Source organism: Copadichromis virginalis, linkage group LG17, assembly GCF_057382275.1.
Source record: "Copadichromis virginalis isolate Kocher_CV1m ecotype Utaka linkage group LG17, C_Virginalis_male_GT1.1, whole genome shotgun sequence".
NCBI lineage: Eukaryota > Metazoa > Chordata > Actinopteri > Cichliformes > Cichlidae > Copadichromis > Copadichromis virginalis.
In genome coordinates, this window is record NC_140634.1 from 26123607 (window position 1) to 26136534 (window position 12928).

At 41.4% G+C, this 12928-nt stretch overlaps 1 protein-coding gene across 3 annotated transcripts in view; it reads left to right on the forward strand.

Moving 5' to 3' along the window:
- magi2a (membrane associated guanylate kinase, WW and PDZ domain containing 2a) overlaps positions 1 to 12928 on the forward strand; it is a 271683-nt gene that overhangs the window by 80923 nt on the left and 177832 nt on the right. For all 3 annotated transcript variants that reach the window (XM_085436583.1, XM_085436580.1, XM_085436582.1), the window contains exon 2: positions 2241 to 2357. In XM_085436583.1, the coding sequence (XP_085292709.1) occupies positions 2241 to 2357 (117 nt within the window). The remainder of the gene's footprint in view (positions 1 to 2240; positions 2358 to 12928) is intronic.

Consider the following 12928-nt stretch of genomic DNA (forward strand, 5'->3'; position numbering starts at 1 on the left):
AAACACAGAGTAAACAAACAGCAAATTAATTAGTAGGAATACTGTTCTGTGGGAGTGAGACAGCACTGCGTTTGGCTGAAGCATATTATTTAGTTTCGCCACATGGTTTCTGATGGTGGAAGATGGTCATTTCCAAGCCATCTGGATGCTATAAGCCAAGGAAGACGATGTGGCAGAGATTTGCTTTTATTCACTAATAGGCATATAAAAACCCATGTAGTGCACTGTACAGCAGATGGGGGGCGTTGCAGGACCTGCGAATCTGAAGGGAAAACCAGGGATTTCATTGCGATCGGTCCCCACAGCCAAAGCTGTGCTTCAACAGTCGCTCTCCCTCACTCGCAGCATCACACACTTCCCTTCCCCTCCGCTTTGCCACCGTCTCTCACACACACACACTCTCTCTCTTTGCTTCAGTGTTTCTCAACCACTCATTCTGCTGCGCTCGCCCGTGTCATCTCTCCTCTGTGGAGTGCAGAGAGAGGTGATTCAGCTCGCGGGCTGACTGGCAGTTGCTGGACTGGGCAAACAGAGACAGAGTTGAGGACCTGAGGGACAGGACAGTACTGTTTGAGGGGGGGGATTCCATCGGGAGAGATACAGCGCAAGATTACCTCCAGTGGAGATTATTTGCATCACAAAACCTGTGGAAAGAGGACTGTGACTCTCTCTGTGTAGTGGATGCACAACCGCTGCCTGTGGAAGAGGTGCCATTCACTGTTTTAATTTTTGTGCTTTTGTGTGTGTGTGTGTGTGTGTGTGTGTGTGTGTGTGTGTGTCACCTTTTCAGTATGCAGATTCACCGGCTTGCCTTCTTTTCTTATGCAAATGTAAATTGGCTGGTTGTACTGCTCTACACCTTTGACAGAGACTCAGATGGAGCCGGTCTCTGTATTTCAGGTTTGCATGATTATAATGCAACGCTGCGTGAAATAGTTTGGGATTTACGCATCTTGCTGTATTTGTGTGTGTGTGTGTGTGTGTGTGTGTGTGTGTGTGTGTAGTTCAAGAACACAGAAGTGAAGAACCAGAATGTGCTGAATAATTGATCCCCAGTATGACAGAAAACTTCCAAACTAGGTTATTCTTGAATTAATGTGCCACTCATTATATTTGCTGCTATTTCAGTCGATTGTGTGGATACCCCCGTCTCTACATGTGTGCACTGGTGATATGCATGCTCTCCAACATATCATGCGTGGATGTCGTTGCCTCGGGAGCACACGGGGGTAAAGAAGGGGGCAGCTAAGTGGTATGTGGCACTGTGCCAAGTTGCCGCTTCAAACTGGATGTTGAAGGTTAGTCAAATCCACTCGGTTCATGCAGAGGAGTAACAAACATGACAAGTATGTTGGCTAAAGCGACACCGTGAGGAATCCCTTAAGTAACATCAGCCGACCATTCCCCCTCCTCCACTTAGCCGTCCTGTCTTGCCTCCATTTCAAATGTGATTAAACGAGTGTGTGGCAGAGTAGATAGATGGAGTATTTGTTGCAGAAGGAGGAGGTGGAGGTAAAGCTTGTTTTAGTTTGCTACTTTCTACCCCCCCACCCCTGCCACGGGATTGCTTTTGCCTTCCTTCCCGCTTATCCCTTACCTCCATTTGTCTGTGGTCCCTTGATCACTTTTTAACCCCCTCAGTCCTGCTGAGCCAGCAGGATTCACTGGTTTTAAACTGAAGTCCATTTACAGAGCTGGGATTGCTAGAGAGACACAGAGAAAAGAAGGGGGAGGTAACCCAGGTGAGGGCAAATAAGAGGGAGTAAAAACAGCCCCTCGGGGAGTTGGTGGCTGATTTATGTGTAGACATATCTCCACACGTGTTTGGCCACAGCTCCAATTAATACCTCCGCCAATCCGTGGCCGCGCTTGACAAATGCTGGATCTGTGAGTGCCGAGTGTGTTCATTAGTGTTTGGATTGTAGGATTTTCAGCGAATTTAAATTGTTTACTGTGGTCTTGGGAGATTCTGGGTCATTTGATGCTGCAGTGTTTGGATCTTCCTCTGCTTGTTGTTGAGGTTTGCACAAAAAGAAAAAAAAACGTGTGAGGCAAGCAATTTTCCTTGCCTGGATAATTCACAAACACATCCAGCTGTCCCCATTTCTGATCAAAGGCTGATTAGGCTCTTTCCTTCTATAAATTGACTGGAACAAATTTTGGTATCAGTCTTAGAGCAGTTGCATTTATTTGAATTTGGTGCTTTTGATTATTGATTATTGACCTTTGTGTTCCTCCAGGGGGCGTGATAGACAAGGACCTGCGCCACTACCTCAACCTGCGTTTCCAGAAAGGCTCAGTGGACCACGAGCTGCAGCAGATCATCCGGGACAACCTCTACCTCCGCACCGTCCCCTGTGAGTTACCTTGTGCTCACCTGACCTCCCTTTGTCCATCCTTGTTCCCTTCACTCACCTCCTTGAGTGAGACACTTACATTCAGTGCTTTGCCAAGGGTAGATCATCAATAAAGCCAAGTGTGCAATTTCAAAGGGGGCAGTAAAAGCTCCAGGTTCGCTCTGTGACAGTTTGAATGTGGTAAGTTGCCAACAAACAAGACAGAAATGAGTGTTTGGCTCACATCTGCAGTTCTCTTTTGGCCACATTGGACCTTGCCTGACATAGGATGACTTTGGCTGCCTCAGATCAACCATAGATCCACCTTGTCAGTTCAGCTGTGTAACAGAGCTGTAAGTAGGCCTAATGTCTGCATGTGGATCTCCAGTGTCCCACACTGTTCAATAGCATCTTTCATTGCCCTCTACATGGTGTTTAAATACCCACTTTTTGTGACGAGGTTTCAGACCACAGTGATGTCACTGATGACATCAAGGTTAAGCATGCCTGTAAATTAATTAAAGAGAGAAAAAAATGAGATGACAAGCAGACTAGTCTTACAATATCAAACTTCAAAATTTGAGCCCAGGATGACGTATTTAAGAGCAATTTAAAGCCAATAATCACATTGTTCAGTGATCAAATCACATTGTAAATTTTGTTGAAAATTGTGACATATTGCATAATGTGTGCATAATATTGCAAACTTATGATGTCAGGTTGGTTTCCAAGTGTTGCTGAAATTAGCACCGCTAGCACCAGCGGCATTCTTTTCCTAATTCCTTTTTTCTTTTTCTTTTATTGTCCACGCACCTCATCAAACCATGTTTACACGTTGCTCTCCTTCAGGGGTGTATGCCAGGTTATTTGTCAGTTGTTGTAGATTAACAAATATGAGACTACATCCACACATACAAATGCAGGTATTTTTTTAAGATGGAGATTTTCACATAGAGACACTAAGAGCACAGTCAAAAGCAACATGTGGTGATATAACCCTAACTGTATGAATTGTTAGCCAATCGGAAGGCTGGAGATGATAGCAATGTGCACAATTTAACATTAAAAAAAGGAGATAAAGGTGCACACCTTTGACATTGCAAGACAAAAATTCCTTTTCCTCATCGAAACACTGAAGTCTTTTTTCAAAAGCTTTGATTTTAGTGGCCCGAAACACCATTCACATGTGGATGAAAGACCAGAGCACACTTTACCAAAATACCTGTGCGTGTGTGTGTGTGTGTATACATATGGATTGAATACTTTGTTTAGCTTGCTAACAGTTCTGTTGCCAACTAGAGACAGCAGCAATGTTTACCCTTCAAGTGGAGTGAGTGGAGCCATTTATGTGCACTGTTGTGATATTTTCAGTTGCAAAAATGTTTCCTGCCATGAATTTGGCTGTCTACATTTCCTGCAACTTTAAAAAAAAGATATAGGCTATGATTTTTTTTCTTTTTTTGCAATTTTATATTCTAATGTATTCTAACTGTATTCTAATGTGGAAAAATGTACTGCTGCAGAAGCCTTGAGAGTTATCCCTAACCCTAAACCCTAAACTTTTTTGTATAAAACTCACTGAAAGCCACAACATCCAATTATATAATAACAACAGGTTTGTCTTCTCTCACTTTGTGTTAATGATTCATCTTTGGCAGCTGTACAGTCTGTTGTGTTTTTTTCAAAAGCTCAAGAGCAATGGACTGTATAGATCTAAAGCTGAGGTCAAGTTCAACATATTACCACATTTTCAGGCAATTTTATACATACCCCGCTGACAGAGAGCAAGCCTGAGGGCAGGCAGTACTCTTGCAGGTGGTTGGTTTCTGGAGCTGCAGAAAATGTAACAAACTAATAGGTTGTTGTGTATAGTCCGCTGCGTACATTGTCTAGTGCTTGAATGCAGCAGAACTCATACACATGCAGAGAGGGTGGGAGGAACAGGGGGCCAACAGGGGCATCCCGACAGGTCGATCCAGCTTCTTGCTTCGCGTGAACTGTTTCCCCTCTGAGTATTTTTCAAGCGCGGTATGTGCTGAATATACTGAATTTTCTTTCTGATGTGAGTACGTGATGTGATATTTTCTTTCCCTGTTTGCCATGTCCCTTTGCTTTCAGCCCCAAATCCCCCAAATATCTATCTGTGCGGTGATCGATTGAGCCGCTGGAGTGTTAGTTTAGCTGGAATCAGCCTTGTCTGGAAGTTCGACTCTTTAAAATCAAATGTTTACTGCAGCTCTGTCTCTAATTAGCTGCATTAACTGCCTCACAAGAACACAGAGCTGCAACCAAGTGCTCTGTAGACAATCAAAGATAAGATTTGGAGGGCTTTAAGCTATTGATACTTGGTGTTCTTGGTTCAGGATAGCTTTTTAAACTGAATGCTTATCTAAGTCTTAAATATTGTATGCTGGAAGACATTTTCTTTTATCAGGTTATCGCACAATGTTATATGTGCTAGGGCTAAGAAAACACAATATTTAGTAAGTATTATTCTGATTCCTGTTTGCTTTTTGTTTCCTGGATGTTCAGCCGTCCATTAAAGGACTGTGATATTAAAGGGTGTTTGTCTGTAAACTCTTATCTGTGCACACTGTTTGTTAGCCTAGCTGTGCATTTAGACCCAGCTGTCTAGTGGCTAACTCCCCCCTGAATCCCCTAATGGAGGTGCATTCTTCAAGCCTAGGTGCAGGCAAATATCACTGGAACCACTTTTATGTCTCCCTGACTGCACAGAATGCAGCAGGAGAAACAAAAAGAGACCTATTTATATTACAATACAAGCATCATTTTCTCTGATAACCACTCATAGAGCAACTGCCAGTGAGGCAGTGAAGATAGAGAAGAGGTGAACAGTAAAGGCTGAGAACAAATGGAGGAACAAATAGAGGGAAAGAAATCCGAAAAGGAACGGGGGAAAGGGGATGAAGCTTGATGATAGGGACACGGGCTGTATACACATAACCACATAGTGAAATGGCAAAGAGAGGTTAACTGGTGCATTAATGAAGGTTTAACAATGGGCTTTAGTGCTGCTGACAGGAAGAGGGCTTAGTCATGACTGAACTAGGCTTTTTATATCTGGATGCATAGATGTGTTCTTTTTTTAAATATGGAAAACATATGTTATTGAGAAGAAACAATGCACTATGACTGCGAAGCAATCAACGTGGACAAGACACATCTGGAGTTGGTCTTCAACTGGAGTGTATTTCAACCAGATTCATTTGTACTTTATTTTCTTATGAGAAAAATCCTTCCAACAGTCTCAAATGTCCTGTGTACGCATCTGTTTTCAAAAAAAATTGGGATGCTGTGTGAAATGGATTAGCTAAGAATAACCTAGCTAATAACATAGTTGCAAAGACTTTAGTGATATTGTCTCATACAGTCATATCATTAATCAATTCGTGAAGCCAAAGAAATCTGTAGGCAGAAGATAAGGCTGAAAACCAATACTGAAAGCCTCTCAGGTGGCACTGCGTTAGAAAATCACTGCATGGGCTGAAGAAACAGTTCTGAAAACTCAGTTTGTCTCAAATGTATCCTAAGTCTCTACCAAGGAAAAAAAAAAACATATACTGTATAATATAAACTAGACCCAGAAACACTATGCCACCTTCTCTGGCCAGAGAGAGGACAACTGGAAAACTGTCATGTGGTCTGATGATTGAACGTTGTCCTCCAGTCCTCCAAGTCCAGAGTGGCTTTAGTAGTACAGTAGGTTGTAACTTGCACATCTATGAAGGCACCATTAATACTCAGTGATATCTACAAGTTTTAGAGCAACATGTGCTGCCATTCAGACAACATTTTAAAGTTAAGCGATGCAAGATTATTTTATTGGAAAACAACAACAACAACAACAAGTGTCCCTTTGCGACTAAGCATCTGAAATCTTATCCATGGTAAAGAATGGGAAGACATTTCCCCTTCAAACAAGTTATTTCAGATTCCAAACAGCAGAAAGTTTAAAGTGAAGAGATGAATCAGGCATAAATGAGCTTATTTTTCTAAAGACAAAATTTCTCTTTTATGTTTTTATACTGGCACCGTTTAGTTGCTTAGCGGTGGGTTAATACAAACCCAGCCTCGGCACGTCACAAGCTAGTGTACTCCCAGTGCCGATCCCAAGCCCAGAAAAATGAGAGGATCCTAAATCAAACAAGCAGATCCGTTCATTTTGGCAACTCCTATGCAATAACAGAGCAGCCAAAAGTTTGTTTTTCTCTTTGTGCTTGTACTATTTCTAGTAAACAATGAGATTAAAAGACAAGCAAATCATTGGTTTGTGTTTTTATTCATATTTACACACTGTGCAAACCTTTCTTTTAGGATACTGATAATATGCCAGGTTTAAATTGAGCATTTGACTTAAATGAGCTAATTGTGGACAAACCACTGGGAGATTCATGAAGTAAAGCCCCCTCTCTCAAACTGATAAAAAAAGAGTTGCACTGAAGACTCCCAAGATGTGTGATGAATCTAAAGGAGGTTGAGAGGTGAGAGAGAAAAGGCATGATGTGAAGTAGTTCATCATCACAATTTACACGTAACCCTTGAGTGGTAAAGAAAGGACATTTTTCGTGGGGATGGAGGCTGACGGGCAGACAGTAGGAGACTTACTGCCATTCACACCAATCGTGAGGCTTGGATGGAGTCGGCGAGGGCAGCTAAGGCTGTGCCAGCTCTTAGACAAATTGCCTGGTTGAAATCCAAGGTCAGAGCGTTAATAGCCTGAGCCCATGTGAAATCAGGCCTATCTTCTGGTAATCCATATAGATTTGATGGGAGGGATAGAAAGCGGAGTGAAACAAGGTGTGTGCAGACTAGTCATGAGACCTAAGTGTGCTGTATTGGATGAATTATTTAGGTAAGAGTGAATTGAAAGAACACGACAATGGAGTAAATATATATTTTTAAACAACAGAGTGACTCCTGACTGTGCTTTCATTTAATAACGTCACAGCTGAGCAGAAAGTTATTTGAAAGATGCTATAAATATTTGAACTAATTTACAAGTGTTTAGATACTAAGACCACCAGGTACCGGAACAGCTTCTTCCCCACAGCTGTCAGACTCCTGAACTCTGCCTCCTGACATCTGACCCACGTTAAACTCATGGACTGAACATACACACACAATGGACAACTGTACCCTCAAACACAATAATAACATGGACTGAACCACCACTCACAACCACTAGCACTTTATATAGCCTCTGTAGAAACTATCTACACCCTCACTTATCTTAACTGCACTACTGTATAGCTCTGTGTAAATAATCATTCTGTACATTCGATAATCTTTAATCCTACAACTGTTTACAACTTGCATAGTTCCCATTTCTGTATAGCTGTATATCCCAGATTCTGTAAAGTTATTTATTTCATATTCTGTATAGTTTTTCATATTTATATCCTGTTCATATCCTGTACATAGCTTGTACTCACTACAGCCTGTACATACTTATAGTTATAGAATATTCACAACATACTTCATACCGTGTACATTATAACATACCATAATAGACCCATTTCTGTAATATACTCACATATCTATATTATTGCTAATATATATTGTAATATATCTATATCACTAAAGCACTTCTGGATGGATGCAAACTGCATTTCGTTGCCCTGTACCTGTGCATGTGCAATGACAATAAAGTTGAATTCTATTCTATTCTATTCTATATTTAGAGTAAATAACTTGAAGGTCAACTGAAAGATTAAAAAAATACAAATGTTACTCTTGTTTCCCCATCGAATACCAAATCAAATATAAATATGCACAGTGCCTCAGTTACAGGGAAACAAAAATGTGTTAAAAATATCAAGGTCATCAGGATAATATGACTCATTTCCCAGAAGCCACTCAGTCTTTCATGTACTTATTATATTTGTTCGTCTCTTGTTGTTTTTCCTTGCCTGGCTGATTTTTCTCTTTTACTTTACTTTCTTCATACAAGAACACTTCAAGCACTCCTTTTTATCTCAGTGGACGCAATAAAGCACTTAGTTACGTGGTGTCATTGATGGTCTCTGAATAATAGAGCTGATGATCAGGAGGCCATCTGGAGGTAGAAAAGGGAGGAGATGCTCAGTTTGTCACTTCCTTTCAACTTCTTAGAAATGTAAGTAACATGTCCTCTTAGAACAAGATCTAGAGTGTCTATTTGTAACAAAATGTTGGTTTAAGCCGTCTATACAAAAGCTTAAAATGCCAGAAATGATCCAATAATCCACAAGAAAAAAAGGCAAAGATCAAAATAGAGTCTGAGTAATATAATTTAATTTATCTGTTCTGTTTCCATTAATGTTAATAATCTTCCACTCTCCCTTTTTTTGTTTTAAATTACTAGACTTTGTAGGGTCCCAGCCCAGAGTCAGGAGCCAGTGGAGCAGACTATTAGTGTTTAATAGTAGGCTATTACTGAATTAATTATAGAAATAGAAAATTTGGTCCTTATAATGGAATAGACCATGATCTGTTTTGAAACCTCCTATGGGCCCACCTGCCACAGGATGAGCCACTGGGGTTCATATGGTTTGAGGTGTTCCAGTCATTCGCTGTCTTAAGTGAGAACTGGTGGGCAGGGATTGATATACTTGTATTCCTCTGGTTTTAATGCCTGCGCGATACCTAATGTCACGCTGGGACTTAAACACATACATATAGGATGCCTCTTTGGTGTCTCTTAAGTGAGGTGTTTCCTGTGTCCTAGACATTGTATTGATGGATGGATGGATGGATGGAAGCTGAGCATATCTGCCTTACCATATTTTTAAACCTGGACATGACAAGGTTGATCTGACTGCAAAAGATACTGCACTCTCACATAATGGAGACTTATCCTTGGCCTGGTAGCCATGCCAGAAGGCATACCATTCTTCATTATATGTATTATTTCCCACCACTTTGAACATAAATAGGCAAAATAAACATCACGTTGTATTAAAAAAGACTTTATGAGGAAAAAAATGTATAATCATGAAGTGCAACGGGTAGGTAATTTCCTCCGTCCGTATGGTCGGACTTCTTTTTTACAGTTTGTTGCGGTGACTATCGCACAGTTCAAAGCAGTGATGGCCTCTAGCACTCACAGAAGTGTTAAATTGTATTAAACAGTTTAAATCATCACAATTTAAACACATTACCTGTTAGGTAAGAATGTCGTAAGCGGCAAATGGTGACATTGTGACAACATTGCTCTATGATGGTAAAATAACCCAACCACAGACTTAGTGTGCTGTATTGTTACAGAACAAATTAATGTAATGTATTTTAGTAACTATGACATTATGTCAAGATGAATTGTATTGTAATCTGCTTTCCAATGTAACTCTGTGGAATATAAAAGCAACATATTTAGAACATTGTTTTATTTTATATTAATGTTTGAAACACTGAGCAGACGTCACCAGAGACCAACGCAAGACGCTACCGCTGAGCTGCAACACCAAAAGTTTGTTGTAAATGGGAATGACATTAAGTGATAGCTCTTATCTCGTAAATACAATAGCTGCCATTAAATAGCATTTGCAGCATTATCCACAATTCAAACTAAGGGACATGTGTATACCTGTAAGCACGAAATCTATGTTAATATACCAGCTGCTGGACAATTTTTTCCTTGTTACAGAAGCTATTGCCCAATTATAGAACCCCACACTGTGATCCTTTTGGGAACCCTGCCTTCACTGCTAACAGCTTGGCTACCTTGCAAAGAATGCGACAAGCAATTTGATAGCAGAGGTGGGCCTCTTGAAGAAAGAGCGTTTCAGCGAACATCCGCTAATGGAGACGTAAAGTTTATGACCGGTGTGATTGGATACTCCCGCATGTGTTTTTAATGCCCACAAGTTGCCTCTTATGAGTCTTTGCATTAATGTGTGAATGTGTTTGTTTTCTTTGGCCTTTACATGCATGTGCAAACAACATATGCTTAAATAGCAGGAAGTAGAGATTGATACTGTGAGTTAATGGGGAGTTTGACGCCTACAGGGACACTGACTTTGCGTTAATGGCCGGGGCAGCCGTGCACAATATGGATGGTGTTTACTAATGAGAGAGAGAGACATACTCGACGTCCATCTGCCACAGTTGTCAGTTGGATCATTCTGAAGTCTTGCAGCATAGCAGGAAATATGACTTTCTCTCCGGCTTTCCTTTCCTTTCCTGCTGCTCTGCTGCTCCGTCTTTATCTTTACTTCGTCCCCTCATTCTTTTCTCCCTGAGTCCTGTTGTTGTTTTGTTTTGTTTTGTTTTGATTTGATTTGGATTTTTTGCTGTGCGTGTGTGCATTTCATTGCAAAGAAGATTTGCAAGTCCAGTATGTAACTTGTAAGATCACACAGGTATCTGTGATTGGCCCTGCTTTCTTTTTTGCAGCATGTCACATGTCTGTGTTTCTGGTTAATAGCCTGATTTCTGATAGATGACGGCAATAATCAGGATAATAAGAACAGTCTAACAGCTCCCCAGTGCCCCGCCATTCAATATTTAGCATCTCTGTGAGAAACCCAATAAACCGTAGAAGTGTGAGCCTGAATGAGGAGCTCAGAGTGGCCTTGCTTACTCTGGAGCTCTGAGATGAGGCCTGGTGTGGAGATGAATGAAGAGCAGTTTGTGTGTTTTATAAATTTAATTTTATTTATTTTTTTATCCTGGTCATGAAAAACAGGAAAACGTGCTGCTCGTGAGCTTGTTTGCCTGCTTGCATATTATTTTGTCAGTCTTTGTGAAGAAGGTTAAGCAGATCAAATACCTCTAGTCAAAAGCTCACTTTCTTTCATCCATCCATTTACTCCGCTCTCCCTCTCCTCACTTACTCATTGACTCACTGGAGGCAGGGCCGGGTTTCCATGGCAACCGTTTCCACTCCCCATCTGCGTCAGAGGCTCAACTCTTCTTAAAACCTCAGCCCCCTTTCTTTTCCCTTCCTCCCTGTGCCCTTCCTGTCCCACTCCCCTCTACTTCATCCCACTTTCTCCAAGCCAAGACTGTAGGTCAGAAAAACCTGGCAACTCGGGGTCAGCACCAAGTACACCGCTTGCTGGAAATAGGATTTCAAGGTGTAAAATTGAGTGTATAATCCATATGTTAGAGAGGTGTGCGCATTTTCATCTGAGGGTGAGGGAGTGTGGGAGGGGGTTGACTGACAGGGCAGGACACAGATGTGAATGTGCCGGGTGGCAAGCGTGACGCGGCACTCTCTGCTCGCTGGCAGATGCGGCTTTTAGACGCAAAGGGGAAAAGGTGTGAGATTTGCTCTCTAATTGGCCTTCATCACATAAACCTCCTCAACATCACCACGCCTCATCATCAAGCGCCTGCTGTCTCCTACCCTTGGAAGTGAAGAAACGGTGTCAGATAGACAGATCCATCAGGTGTGCCGCCTGCGGTCACCTCACCATGATGCTGTAATGAGAGCTTCCTCGGTTGTCTTTGGTATAATGATCTGGTGTCTTTGGGGGAATGACGAAGACCTTGATCCTTCTCAGGAGGTTTCACAAAAAAGTATTTACACATTTTTCTTATTCCAAAGCATGAATTATTTTAAATGGAAGCGAAAGCATTAACAGAACGGCGGCACAATCTTAATGGGGCATATTTCCACTGCAGCACATCGCTCCCATGACAGCCTGCTGGAAGCTCCTGGATTATGATTGAAAATGACTGCTTCTTTAAGTTGGACACTGGAGATAATAGAAACTGTTGGGTAAGAGAGTAAAACCTCAACTCGCATAATTGTGTCCACAAGGAGTAGTCTAAGTATGTCTTATTCACAGAGTGCTGTCAACACAGAGCCCTTAGCGCAACATGGCAAATTTAGCTCAGTCAATCAAACACAGGGCATATATTGTTAGGTGGCAGTTTGTTCTGTGAATCAGAGAATAGGCAGACAGTAATAGATTAAAGTTGGTATTATTAAGTAGTTTCACTGCAAAGATTTACTTCATCTTCTCCACATTAGCTTCAAAATTTCACACCATCATCGGATATTTAAAAAGAACAATACTATGCACCATCACAGTAAATGTGCCTTGGGACTGAACTCTTATCAGCACATATCTGGGGCACTTTTCCCGACTCTCCTGTCGACTGACTGCAGTTATTACCTCCATCCTTATTACCCACATGTGGAAAGAACTCGTTGAACCAGCAAGTGTAGAAAGCCTTTTATTTATTTATTTCTTACAGTGCTGTGTTTTTCATCTCACCACCACATGCTCACAACCAAACCTCCCATCTATATTTTTCCAAGCCCTTCCCCTAGCACTTTTTCTACTAAATGCTTTGTATCTGTTTTGGCAGGACAGCGCAGACAGGTGCACAGCTCAAACTGTTGTTCACCATTGAGCTGGCCTTATCGCCAACTGCAAAACTCGGGCTATCGTTTTGAATCCAACCCTATTGTGACAAAGGAGTTTTCTGTTCCTTTATAAAAACAATGATGCAACATATGTGAGAAAATGGTATTGATCAGAAGTAGAACGTAACTTCTGGTACCTGTGATAAGTAAAGTTAGAAAACCAGCAGAATTGTGTGCACAGTTTTTGGGTGTTGATTAGGGCTGCCACAAACGA